This window comes from Lagopus muta, chromosome 16 (genome assembly GCF_023343835.1).
Source record: "Lagopus muta isolate bLagMut1 chromosome 16, bLagMut1 primary, whole genome shotgun sequence".
Taxonomy (NCBI): domain Eukaryota; kingdom Metazoa; phylum Chordata; class Aves; order Galliformes; family Phasianidae; genus Lagopus; species Lagopus muta.
The window spans coordinates 11,672,773-11,684,887 of NC_064448.1; the positions used below are offsets into that span (position 1 = coordinate 11,672,773).

The 12,115-nt window shown below is 47.0% G+C and overlaps 2 protein-coding genes across 11 annotated transcripts in view; both read right to left on the reverse strand.

Annotated features, from left to right (window-relative positions):
* IFT52 (intraflagellar transport 52) overlaps positions 1 to 12,115 on the reverse strand; it is a 140,741-nt gene that overhangs the window by 118,473 nt on the left and 10,153 nt on the right. The window contains exon 14 of one of the 10 annotated variants that reach the window (XM_048963178.1): positions 11,656 to 11,953. The exons of 8 other annotated variants lie outside the window; for them this stretch is intronic. In XM_048963178.1, the coding sequence (XP_048819135.1) occupies positions 11,912 to 11,953 (42 nt within the window). In that variant the 3' untranslated portion in view covers positions 11,656 to 11,911. Of the gene's footprint in view, positions 1 to 11,655; positions 11,954 to 12,115 lie in introns of those variants that run through there. One more of the 10 variants, XM_048963131.1, reaches the window with a different exon arrangement.
* Positions 2,853 to 11,590, reverse strand: LOC125701477 (serine/threonine-protein kinase Sgk2-like). Its single transcript, XM_048963572.1, has 8 exons — positions 10,796 to 11,590; positions 10,369 to 10,500; positions 9,448 to 9,560; positions 8,950 to 8,986; positions 8,316 to 8,402; positions 7,684 to 7,779; positions 3,350 to 3,505; positions 2,853 to 2,942 (listed from the first exon to the last, which is right to left on the reverse strand). The coding sequence occupies exons 1-8, from the start codon at positions 10,895 to 10,897 to the stop codon at positions 2,853 to 2,855; spliced, it is 813 nt and encodes a 270-aa protein (XP_048819529.1). The 5' UTR covers positions 10,898 to 11,590.

Sequence of the window (12,115 nt, forward strand, 5' to 3'; positions counted from 1 at the left end):
CCAGGCTGAACAAGCCCAACTCCCTCAGCCTGTCCTCATAGGGGAGGTGCTCCAGCCCCCTGATCATCTTAGTCGCCCTCCTCTGGACCCTTTCCAAAATCTCAATGTCTTTACAATACGTTGGTGAATGCACGTACCCCTGTGGCAGGACCTGAAAGAGAGGCCCTAAGAGGCCATGCGAAACATGAGCCTGTTTGCCTGCCTCCCCACGTAAACGCAAACTGATCTTGCGATTCCTCAGCAATTGGGATACTGAAGAATGCATTTGCTAGATCTAGGACACAATGATAGGTTTTTATCTCCCTACTCAATGTGTCCATTAGGGAGGCAATATTGGGTATGGCCGCATGAATAGGCGGCGTGACCTTATTTAATTCTCTGTAATCTACCGTCATCCTCCATGTGCCATCCGACTTTCGCACCGGCCATATGGGGGAGTTATACGGGCTGTGTGCAGGTCTTATAATGCCCACTTTTTCTAATTCCTGCACCGTTCTCGATATTTCATCTTGCCCACCCGGGAGTCTATACTGTCTAACATTAGTAATCCGGCGCGGTTTCGGCAGGCAAACAGGCTCATGTTTCGCAGGGCCTCTTAATACTGCCTGCACCGCCAGATACTGATACATCTTTGTCGAAGTCTGAACTCTCCCACAGTTGTTTGGAGAGCCAGACCCCATAGAATGTCTATGCCCAGGATGTATTCTTGGACTGGGGCAATAGACACCTTGTACTCCCGGGGTGGGAGACGCCCAACCCCCAATTTTAACCATTTTCCCGGATCTCCATAGATAATTGATGTTTCTGCTCCAGTATCTACTAGTGCCATAACTCTCTGAATATTTTTTCGGGACCAATAAATCGTTAATTCTACATAGGGCCTCCGGTCCCGTCTGGAGGCCCTACGGGGACTAACATCCCTTGTCACTGCATGAATTGTGCTAGGGCCAGTTCTTTTGCTTCTGACGGCTCAGGCATTGTGGCCCGAGACACCTGAGGTGGCTTCTTTTTCCTGTTTGGAATAATAAAATCTTCTAGGTTCCATGTTGTTGTTGGAACCCTTTCTATAGCTCTTACCCTTGATTTCTTAGGGTAGCTCTGGAATTTTTGATTGTCCTTTAGTTGTCTCCAGAGCTGGAGAAGGACGTGGTTGGGCTGGCGGTCGATCTTAGCAAATTGGACCCCAGCCCGAATTAAATCATTAAACATTTGTTTTCGGGATACCCTTATGGGTCCCGATGGAGGAGCTCGAGTAGCCGGCATTCTGGTTTTATTTACCGGCAGGACCTCTGCTTCCTCCAAAAACCGAATATTGCGCCTAGTCCGCAAGCGTTCTGTTTCTCCCAAGTCGGCAACTAACTGGGCAGCCTGCTGGACTACGGCTTCTGATGCTACAAGGGGATTTAATATGGAAACTAGGGTGCCGTACAGATGGGAGGGAGCTTGCTGTAGAATTAAATCTCTCATCCCTGCTGAAAATTTAACCATATCAGGGCCATCAAATGTATCTTCATAGATGGCCTCTCTTACACCCAGTTCACGGATATAGTTTTGAAGGTCCTCCATGGAGGACCACATACCTGTATGTAACGGTATGTCTGATTTATTCGGCCATACCATACGGCAGGCCGCCATTAACCATTCTAGTATGGAATAGTTTTCATCACGATATTGATTGCCTACGTATAACCTCTGCCTGAGAGCAGGATGGACAGTCATGGTGGCCAACTTAGCTATTTCTGGGCCATTCACCAAGACACTTTCTGCCCCAGAATCCCACAATCTCAATAACCAAGCCGGCACACTTTCTCTAGGCTTCTGCAGAAATCGTTGTACTAAGTCCATTAATTCTGTTGCCGTGTATGGCCGAGCTGTCACATGTAAATGAGTCTGGGCAGGGGGCCATTGATCAGGCGGCACCCCTGCCGGTCTGTCCTGTACTTTTTTTGTTTTTTGGGTTACCACAGGACGGACTTCCAGTGGATCAGTTAGAATTGGACATTCAAGGTCTGATTTGGATTTCTTGTTGTCCTGATCAACAAAGTCTGTTGATTCAGGAGCCTGGTCATCATTTATTGAAATATTACGAATTTGGCTTACAGGAAGATGTAGAATTGGCTTCTTCCCCGTTAAAACGCCAAGTTCGTGCTCCAGCTTTTCAATGCGGTCTTTCAAAAGCTGATTTTCAGTTTCTAAAGTATTATTTCTTAAGTCCGCATGATTTAAAGCGGTTAATAGTGGCCATGCCGCCATGGAGGCAGCCAGTTGTCTTTCTTTGGTAGTGAGGACATCCTTGCCAAGTCCTTGAAAATAGTCCGCCATGCGATATGGGGAGAGATTGCCCATAACGCGTAAGGGACCCCATTTTTCAATGATGGCAGCTAACTCGTAATAGGGCGATCCCTCAAATCCTGGGATCTGCCCTGGAATCATTTTCTCTAGGGGAGTATTGTTCTCCCCCTTGACCCATTTATAGAAATTCCACAGGAAAGACATGATGTTAATTTCAGTATATTCAGCCTGCCTGGCTCGCCAAGTGTATAATCAAGATGTTATAATCACAATACAATTGTGTATAATCAATAGATATCAAGATGTTATAATCGCAATATAATCAAAAGAGTAAGGCAAAGCAAACAAGGATCACAAAAGAGAATAAGTGGAAGAGCTTACCCTTGGGTTGAGCTCACTAGAAGATACCAAAAGAGGGGATCTCCAGAAGAGATCCTTCCCCTCTGGTAGCCAGCTCTTCAATAGGTCCAGGAGGGGTGGACTTCCTGGACCTTCAGCTGTGCTCCTCTGGCTGACTCATGGCTCACCTCAGGTGATCAATCAGAGGTTCAGGCCGTGACTCAGCAGTTCCCATACAGAGGGGTAATCCTCTTGTGGCACAAGTCATCCCAGTTTATTGGGCTGAAGAATACGTGGTTCTTTATCTCAAGCTGCATGGAAAGGGGGAGGAGATGTCAGTTGCCTGCTAACGCTTCTCTCTCAGCACCTGCCAGCTAGTTTCATGGCTGTAAGTCATTGAAACAAGACTTGGAGCTGCCACATGAACCCTACGTGGACATGTAGTAAGTCTTTAATCCACGAGGGTCATAGTCCTGTAATACCTTGAAGGGATGAGATGACACCATTGCAGGTATTCTAGCTTGCCACCACATCTTGAATCATAGCATTTCCCTTCAGGAATGAGTCAACCCCATCTACCTCTTTTAGGGAACTGGAAAGACCTACCTACATGGAAAGCCTTTCCCAAGGCAGTGCTGTTACCATAAACATATATAAAGCTCGTCGTAGGAAGCCTTCTTATCCATCCTCCCTCCTAATCATAAGAGAGGCCACCTACAAAGTCTGTTTTGGCACCCAGCCTCCTCTTCTGGTCCTTGTGGAGAAGTCCATGGAGGATATCACAGGCTGCCACAGTCTTGCTTCCTTGGATCTGGAGTTGCTTGTGGAGAATGTTGTCATACATTTGAGACACATCCCGGCTATAAAAGGGAGGCTGATTTGAAAGAGAAGAGAAGCAGCCTGTCAAGTATAAGCTATGGTAAGGAACCACACATCGCCCACACTTCGCCCTCCAGTGCCAGCGGCCGCAGCAGCGCGGCCTCCTCACGGCGAGACCCGCCCGCGCCCCCGGCCCCGCTCCGCCCGGCCCCGCCGCCCTCCCGCGCTAGCCAGCTCCAATGGCGATTCCTCCATCATATGCAGACCTTGGCAAATCTGCCAGAGATATCTTCAACAAAGGATATGGGTTTGGGCTGGTGAAACTGGATGTGAAGACAAAATCTGCAAGTGGAGTGGAATTCACAACATCTGGTTCATCGAACACAGACACTGGAAAAGTGAATGGAAGCTTGGAGACCAAATACAAATGGGCTGATTGGAAGAAGGCATCCGTTATTTGAGAGAATGTGCTGTGGTGGAAACACTACATAGCCCCGATTTCATTCCCGATGAGCCAGACCAAGAGCATGATCCTGAGAGAGCCAGGTGTACACCAAATATGTGGCGTACATTCACAAAGACTGCACCAGAAAGGTACGCCAGTACATTTGCAGCTACGTATGGCAGAGGGGAAAGAAGACCCCTTATAAATGAGTTGGTTAATAAGCTTCAAGACTTCGAGTTACATTTAAGCCCTCTACGAGCTTGTGTTTCAGCCATTGAAAAAGTAGCTGAAAAGCTGGACAGAATGGAGAACAAACAAGAAGATATAATAGATAAACTATCAATTATGCCTGATGCCGATGAATACATGGTGGTAACAGATACATCCAACGAGGAACAGAATTCCCAAAACAGCCTACTTGAGGGGCTAGCCAACTTGATTTCCTCCCAGTCAGTGTCATCCAACGTCTCAGCTATCAAAAGAAGACGTCCTCCTGCTCGAACAAGTGACAACAGTAAGACCACGTCACGTTTTGCCTTGTGGCATTACCTACGCGACCATGGAGAGGATATGAAGAAGTGGCATAAGCAACCTACTCCTGCACTTCAAGCAAGGGTAAAAGAGTTACAAGACAAATCAACCACCAAGGTGAACTTCTCCAGAAAGGTGATTGCTCCAGTTGCTGCAGACAACAGAGGTAACAGAGGGGCCCTGCCCACAGCCAGGGGGGGGGAAAGGGATAATAGAGTTTATTGGACTGTGTGGATTAGATGGCCTGGTACATCAGAACCACAGAAATATAAGGCCCTGGTGGATACTGGTGCACAGTGCACCCTAATGCCCTCGAGTCACCAAGGGACAAAATCAATTTATATTCATGGGGTGACAGGAGGTTCCCAAGAACTGACTATGTTGGAGGCCGAAATCAGCCTCACTGGTAAAGACTGGCAAAAGCACCCTATTGTGACTGGCCCAGGGGCTCCATGTATACTTGGTATCGATTACCTCAGAAGGGGATATTTTAAGGATCCCAAAGGGTATCGATGGGCCTTTGGAATAGCTGCTGTAGACACAGAAGGTGTTAAGCAGTTGTCTGTTCTGCCTGGCCTATCAGAAGATCCGTCTGTTGTGGGGTTGCTACGAGTGGAAGAGCAACAGGTACCGATAGCTACAAAAACAGTGCGCAGACGGCAGTATCGCACCAACAGGGATTCCTTGCTCCCCATTCAGAAGTTAATTCATCAATTAGAGAATCAGGGAGTGATCAACAAAACTCACTCGCCCTTTAACAGCCCCATATGGCCAGTGCGTAAAGCCAGTGGAGAATGGAGGCTGACGGTGGACTACCGTGGCCTGAATGAAGTCACACCCTCATTGAGTGCTGCTGTGCCAGACATGTTAGAACTCCAATACGAACTGGAGTCAAAAGCAGCTAAGTGGTATGCCACCATTGACACTGCTAACGCCTTTTTCTCCATTCCTTTGGCCAAAGAATGTAGGCCACAGTTTGCTTTCACATGGAGGGGCATTCAGTATACCTGGAACCGTTTGCCCCAGGGGTGGAAACATAGTCCAACTATTTGTCATGGGTTGATCCAAGCTGCACTGGAACAGGGAGGTGCTCCTGAGCACTTACAGTACATTGATGACATCATTGTGTGGGGCAACACAGCAAAGGAAGTTTTTGAGAAAGGAGAGCAAATAATCCAGATCCTTCTCCGTGCTGGTTTTGCTATTAAGCGAAGCAAAGTGAAAGGACCTGCCCAGGAAATTCAGTTCCTAGGCATAAAGTGGCAAGATGGCCGTCGTCACATCCCGACAGATGTGATCGACAAAATCACTGCCATGTCTCCCCCCACTAAGAAGAAAGAGACACAATCGTTTCTGGGCGTAGTGGGTTTTTGGAGAATGCATGTTCCAAACTACAGCCTCCTTGTAAGCCCACTTGATCAGGTGACATGGAAGAAGAATGATTTTGTGTGGGGTCCTGAGCAGCAGCAGGCTTTTGAGCAGATTAAACAAGAGATAGCCCGTGCTGTGGCCCTGGGGCCAGTACGGATGGAACAGGATGTGAAGAACATCCTCTACACTGCTGCTGGAGAGAAAGGCCCCACTTGGAGTTTGTGGCAAAGAGCCTCAGGAGAGACCCGAGGCCGACCCTTGGGATTCTGGAGTCGAGCCTACAGGGGGTCGGAGGAGGGCTACACTCCAACTGAAAAGGAGATCTTAGCTGCTTATGAGGGGGTTCGGGCTGCTTCCAAAGTAGTCGGTACTGAAACACAGCTCCTTCTGGCACCTCGACTGCCAGTGTTGAACTGGATGTTCAAGGGAAAGGTTCCTTCCACCCATCATGCTACTGATGCCACTTGGAGTAAGTGGGTTGCGTTGATTACACAACGAGCACGGATGGGGAACCTCAGCCGTCCAGGAATCCTAGAAGTCATCATGGACTGGCCTGAAGGTAAAAAGTTTGGAACACCACCAGCAGAAGAAGTATCACGTGCTAAAGAAGCCCCACCATACAATGAACTACCAGAGAATGAAAAGAAATATGCCCTGTTCACAGATGGATGGTGTCGTATTGTGGGGAAGCATCGCAGATGGAAAGCTGCTGTGTGGAGCCCCACACGACAAGTTGCAGAGGCCACCGAAGGGAAAGGAGAATCGAGCCAATTTGTAGAGGTAAAGGCTGTCCAACTGGCCTTAGATGTCGCTGAGCGGGAGAGGTGGCCAATGCTCTATCTTTACACTGACTCATGGATGGTAGCAAATGCCTTATGGGGGTGGTTACAGCAGTGGGAGCAAAATAATTGGCAAAGAAAGGGCAAGCCTATTTGGGCTGCTGACCTATGGAAAGATATTGCTACCCGAACAAAAAAATATGGTTATAAAGGTGCGTCATGTAGATGCTCATGTGCCCAAGAGTAGAGCTACAGAAGATCAGCGAAATAACCATCAGGTAGACCGAGCTGCCAGAATTGAGGTGGCTCAAATAGACCTGGACTGGCAGAACAAGGGTGAGTTATTTTTAGCTCGGTGGGCCCATGAGACCTCAGGTCATCAAGGGAGAGACGCAACATACAAATGGGCCAGAGACCGAGGGGTGGACTTAACTATGGATGCCATTGTACAAATCATTCATGACTGTGATACATGCGCCACAATTAAACAAGCTAAGAGGATGAGACCTCTCTGGGAGGAAGGGCGATGGCAAAAGTACAAATATGGGGAGGCATGGCAGGTTGATTATATCACCTTGCCACGATCTCGCAATGGTAAGCATTATGTGCTCACCGTGGTGGAGGCAACAACCGGGTGGCTTGAAACATATGCATCGAGTGGATTTATCATATCCCCTATCATGCACCAGCCTCTGGTAAGATTGGCACCCAGCCTCCTCTTCTGGTCCTTGTGGAGAAGTCCATGGAGGATATCACAGGCTGCCACAGTCTTGCTTCCTTGGATCTGGAGTTGCTTGTGGAGAATGTTGTCATACATTTGAGACACATCCCGGCTATAAAAGGGAGGCTGATCTGAAAGAGAAGAGAAGCAGCCTGTCAAGTATAAGCTATGGTAAGGAACCACACATCATTGGCCAAGATGTGTCCCACAGTGAGAAGTTAAGGGCAACCTGAACTCTGGTCAAATGGTTAAGGGCATGATTGAATCCCGCATTCAGTTACCTGCCTCAGTCGCCCATACCAAGTGCCATAGGAACATGAGGTTGACATCACTTCACACATTTGGAAAATGAGTTCTCCACTAAATAAAATATCTTCTAAACTTACCAGTCCAAAAAGCATCTCATAGAGGACAGCTCCAAGGCACCACCAGTCTACTGTCCTGTCATACGGCTGCTTCTTTAGCACCTCAGGAGCTAAGTACTGGAAGAGTCAGAAGTAGATACTGTAGCCCACTCATACAGGAAGGGGTTCACCTTTGTAAGTATACAAACCTGGCTGCAGTTCAAGTCCAGCAAATCCATTCGGAAGAACACAGCGGCATCTTCAAATAGGCTTACAAGGATTCTCCATTTGCCAGAGACACCCACCAGCACCCAACTCCCCACAGAAAAAAAAATCGCTTTCCTGGGCTACAGAGTGCTTTCTTCCTAGAAACAGTTTGTACAGGGATTGGCCACCCACCAAGAAAACCAGCAAACCTGCCCCACACTGACGTATTACACTTCTAACAGACTCTTGTCATTTTGAGGTGGTTGCAGTTTCCGTACCCAGTAGGTCTATCCAAAGCAATGAAACTACTCAGAGCCCAGGTGCAACAGCTAAGCATTCATGTGGCCTGCAGGACAAGCAGCACATCAAGGCTGCTCTCACATATCATCATTTCCATGTTATCAGGCTCCCTGTATCAACGAGGCTCTCCCCCTCAGCTCATAGCAGAGCTCCAACACGGGCCATACCTCAGGAGTGCCGCAGAATGTAGAGGTAGTCTCTTCTTCCTCCATTCCTTCCTTGCAGAGTCCAAAATCTGTCAACACCACATGTCCCTGACAAAAAGAATTTCAGCCTGGCCCACTCTCTCATGAGAAACAGCAGGATTGCCAAGCATTGGCCACCACATTTAACCCAATCTATGTTTTACTGTCCCACTGGTCACTTGTTGTCCTTTCCCTCACCTTCTGGGCGTCCTATCATGCAAGTAGGAAGTCCATGGAGAAAATAAATAAGTACAGACATTCTCTAAAGTTTCACTACAGCTGCACCACTGTGATGACATCCAACACTTCTGTGCCTCAGCACTGCCTTAGCCCAAAGCCAGGTGGCATAGTGTCACCACCAGAGTAGCAGTGACTTACTCTTAGCACTCAAGTCCCTCCCCTCAAGCCAGGTCCCAGCTCTTGGGACCAAGCAGAGTGTTTTGTATGCGGAGTTCTGCAGAGCGTGTGCTTGCTCCCTCTTGCAAGACCTGGACAGAAACTTAGTGGTACATAGATGCAAAAATCCATGCGATGGAATGAGCCACGGCTTGTCAAACTATAGCTCTCTGGTTATGATGCCAATGCTTTGAAAAGGCAGCACAAGAGGTGCATATACCTGGCAATCCAGGAGGATGTTCTCAGGTTTTAAATCCCTGCAAGGCAAAAAACTTTTTGAGCAGATCAGGATTTTCTAAATATCTGGCCTAAACAGCAACAGCATCAGGTGAAAGGAGGAGCCAACAAGACTTCATAAGCCAACGCACCAAGACCTTTGCAAAGTGCAAACTCCCATTGCTCTTGGGCATTAGAATTTACATATTAATGTAGAACTGCTCTCATGCAGGGTCAGATATTAATTTTCATTTCACTGTGCATGATTTGTCACAGAAATTTTGATTTCCTTAGTAAGGTTTCTCCTAAATCTTTGTATGCAACTAGAGTCTTGTCCCCACTGCTGGGCTGGGGGTGTTTATTGCCCAGCAGGTCCCTCACGCTGCTGAATGCCACGATGCTTCACACAGACCTAAAAACCTCCTTTCCCTCCCCAGCCCTGCACCCAGCTGGCTGGTGGATCCATTGCCCCTGCTCTCCCCAGCATGGACGTGTACCTTACCTATAGATGATGTTTAAGGAATGCAGGTAACCAATTGCACTAGCAACCTCTGCAGCATAGAATCTTGCACGGGGCTCACGGAAACAACGCTCTCTTTGCAAGTGGAAGAAGAGCTGAGACAGAGACAAGAGCATTTATGGCCACTCTGAAAGCAGAAAGTTATCTTCTGGCCCACGAGCCAGCTACTCAAGGGAAAGCTGATTTACAGCAAGAGGCACACAGACAGCACCAAATAAGCCCAAACCAAGAAGCCTTATTTCACTATCTAAGCACCTTCCCAGGAACTGTTCCATTTGTCTTCCTCATATCAGTCCTGCACCTAAGAAGCCATTGCCCCAAACCTGGCTATTAGACTGGCTGATCTAGTTAAGCTTCCTTGCTAGCTCTAGCTCCTGAGCCAGTTCTAGGTGTACATATAGTATGGTCCCAAAACAGTGCTAACCTAAAAATCCCATGCGAGTCAGAACTCTGTGTAAACAAGACATCGGTGTTAATAGCACCTCCCAGCCTGTTTCAGGTAGCACTGAGAGGCACAGCTGTAGAGAGAGCAGCTGTTACAGTTCAGAAAAAGAAGCCTGACATACTGCAGGAGCATCACATCAGCTCTAGGCTGGGACTGAGAGCTGGCACGAGTGAGTTTTCCATGAAGTTCACCAACACTGGAATTTCTCATGCTCTCCATGGCATTTTAAAGCGTCCCTAACTTTTTTCTCCGCCTACTTGTCTTGATAACCAGCTGGCATAGGTCATCCTCAGCAATATTTTCACTTAGAAGGGAGATGCTTGCCAGCCCCTCCTAGCTGTTCTTTCCAACAAAGTAATGTTACGCTTCAACATCGTTACCTCCTGACAAGAAAGTTGCAGGCAATAAAACAGAATGGCTGGGCAGAACTAAACAGGAGATTGAAAGTTGGTACTCACCTCTCCTCCATTTACATAATCAAGCACAAAGTAAAGCTTCTCCGAGGTCTGGAAGGAGTAGTGGAGGCCCACAAGGAAGGGGTGCTTGACATTTTTCAGAAGCACGTTGCGTTCTGCCATGATGTGGTTTTGCTGTAAAAAAGCAGGAAAGGAGACAGCTGTCCAGGACAGCCTGCTCTACAGACTCCCTGTTGTTCTGAATCCATGAGGAATCCGAGAACCCTACGGATCATATCCAGCCCCAAAGATGAAAGTACTCCCCCCCTCTCTAACTTTGCTTCATCCCACAGATAAATCCATGCTTACTGCGTGCATTGTTGATGTGAACACTCGCTTCAGCCACCAGATGGTTCAATTGCATTTCCAGGATTGCTTAGATACCAATCACCACTGTGTGTGCATGCATGGCCGAGGAGAGCAGACATACCTCCTTTTTCTTTAGGATGGTTTTCTTATGCAAGGCTTTCACAGCATAAAAAGTCCCATCACACTTGCGTTTGGCCTTTTGGAAAAGCAGCAGCTTGTACATTAAAAAACATGGCAGATAAAGATAAGGCACAAGTGCACAAAGGCCTTACAAAGTGCTCGAGTGGGGCAAAAATCAAGTTTTACAGTCGGGGTGTCTGATGAAATACAGAACTCTTCAAATAGCAAAGGACAACCTCAGAGAGCTGTTAAAAATCTCCAGCAACACTGACACACAGTGCTAATGAGAGTGACAGATCTGTTCCTCTCACTGCTTATACCCTTGGCTATATTGTCACCATGCACTGAGCTTCAATATCTCATGGATGATGAATTCCATGCGAGTTTCCATTCCTGTGCAATACCTGGTTTAATGCCTCCCCGAGTTTCCTGCACAGTATCAGCCTTTCCTAATAGAGATCCATTAAATCTTAACTTCTTAATCCCAACACCATTCGCCATGTCCTTCCAACCTTGAACAAGGCAGCAGTCTGTAGCATCATCACTGTCGGATTTCAACTCTTCCCCTCCCTGGAAAGAAACCTTCTGCTCCTACAGTTACAAACCTACCTCGCCTTGGTTCATTCTTGCAGAGATCCAAAAGGAGACTGCCTTGGGGGGCTACAGTAATATATTTTCAGCATCTCCTATACTTACTGCTGTATTTCCTTTTTCCAGTTCACCAACCAGAGTAATGATCTTTCTCACAGTGCAGTTAAGGACTACATGTATGCCAAAAGGGCCCACAGTAAAACTGAGCAGAAGAAAATAAATACCAGAGCAAGAAATGACCAAACTTAGATTTTCTTAGCATAAGATTTATATAAATATATATATATTTATATATATAAATATAACAAAATTGCAGTTTCAATAAAGAAATAGAAAAACAGGAAATAACCTGGAAAATACAAACATTTCCTCAAAAGGCATCAGTTATCCCAACTACTCCATGTAACCGATCCGTCCATTCAGTGAAATACTCAGACAGTCTCAATCAATGTACTGAACGCAGAGGTTGAAGAAAATTGCTAAGTATATTTTTAACAGATCCTCTCCATCCGGGGAAAGCCAGGTCTCAGTCACCATTCTGGGCTTCACTTGCGTCCGTATCACGTTGCTTAGGGAAGAGGAAAGGAGGAACAAAATCAGAACAAAACATCTCATTGTACAGATTATATACTATCGTTTGTACAACTGGTGTCAGATTTGGACCTTAACTGAGCTATTTGAGACACCTGTTAGTAAAAACAGCTGGTCTGCCTACAAGCGTAAAGTACTT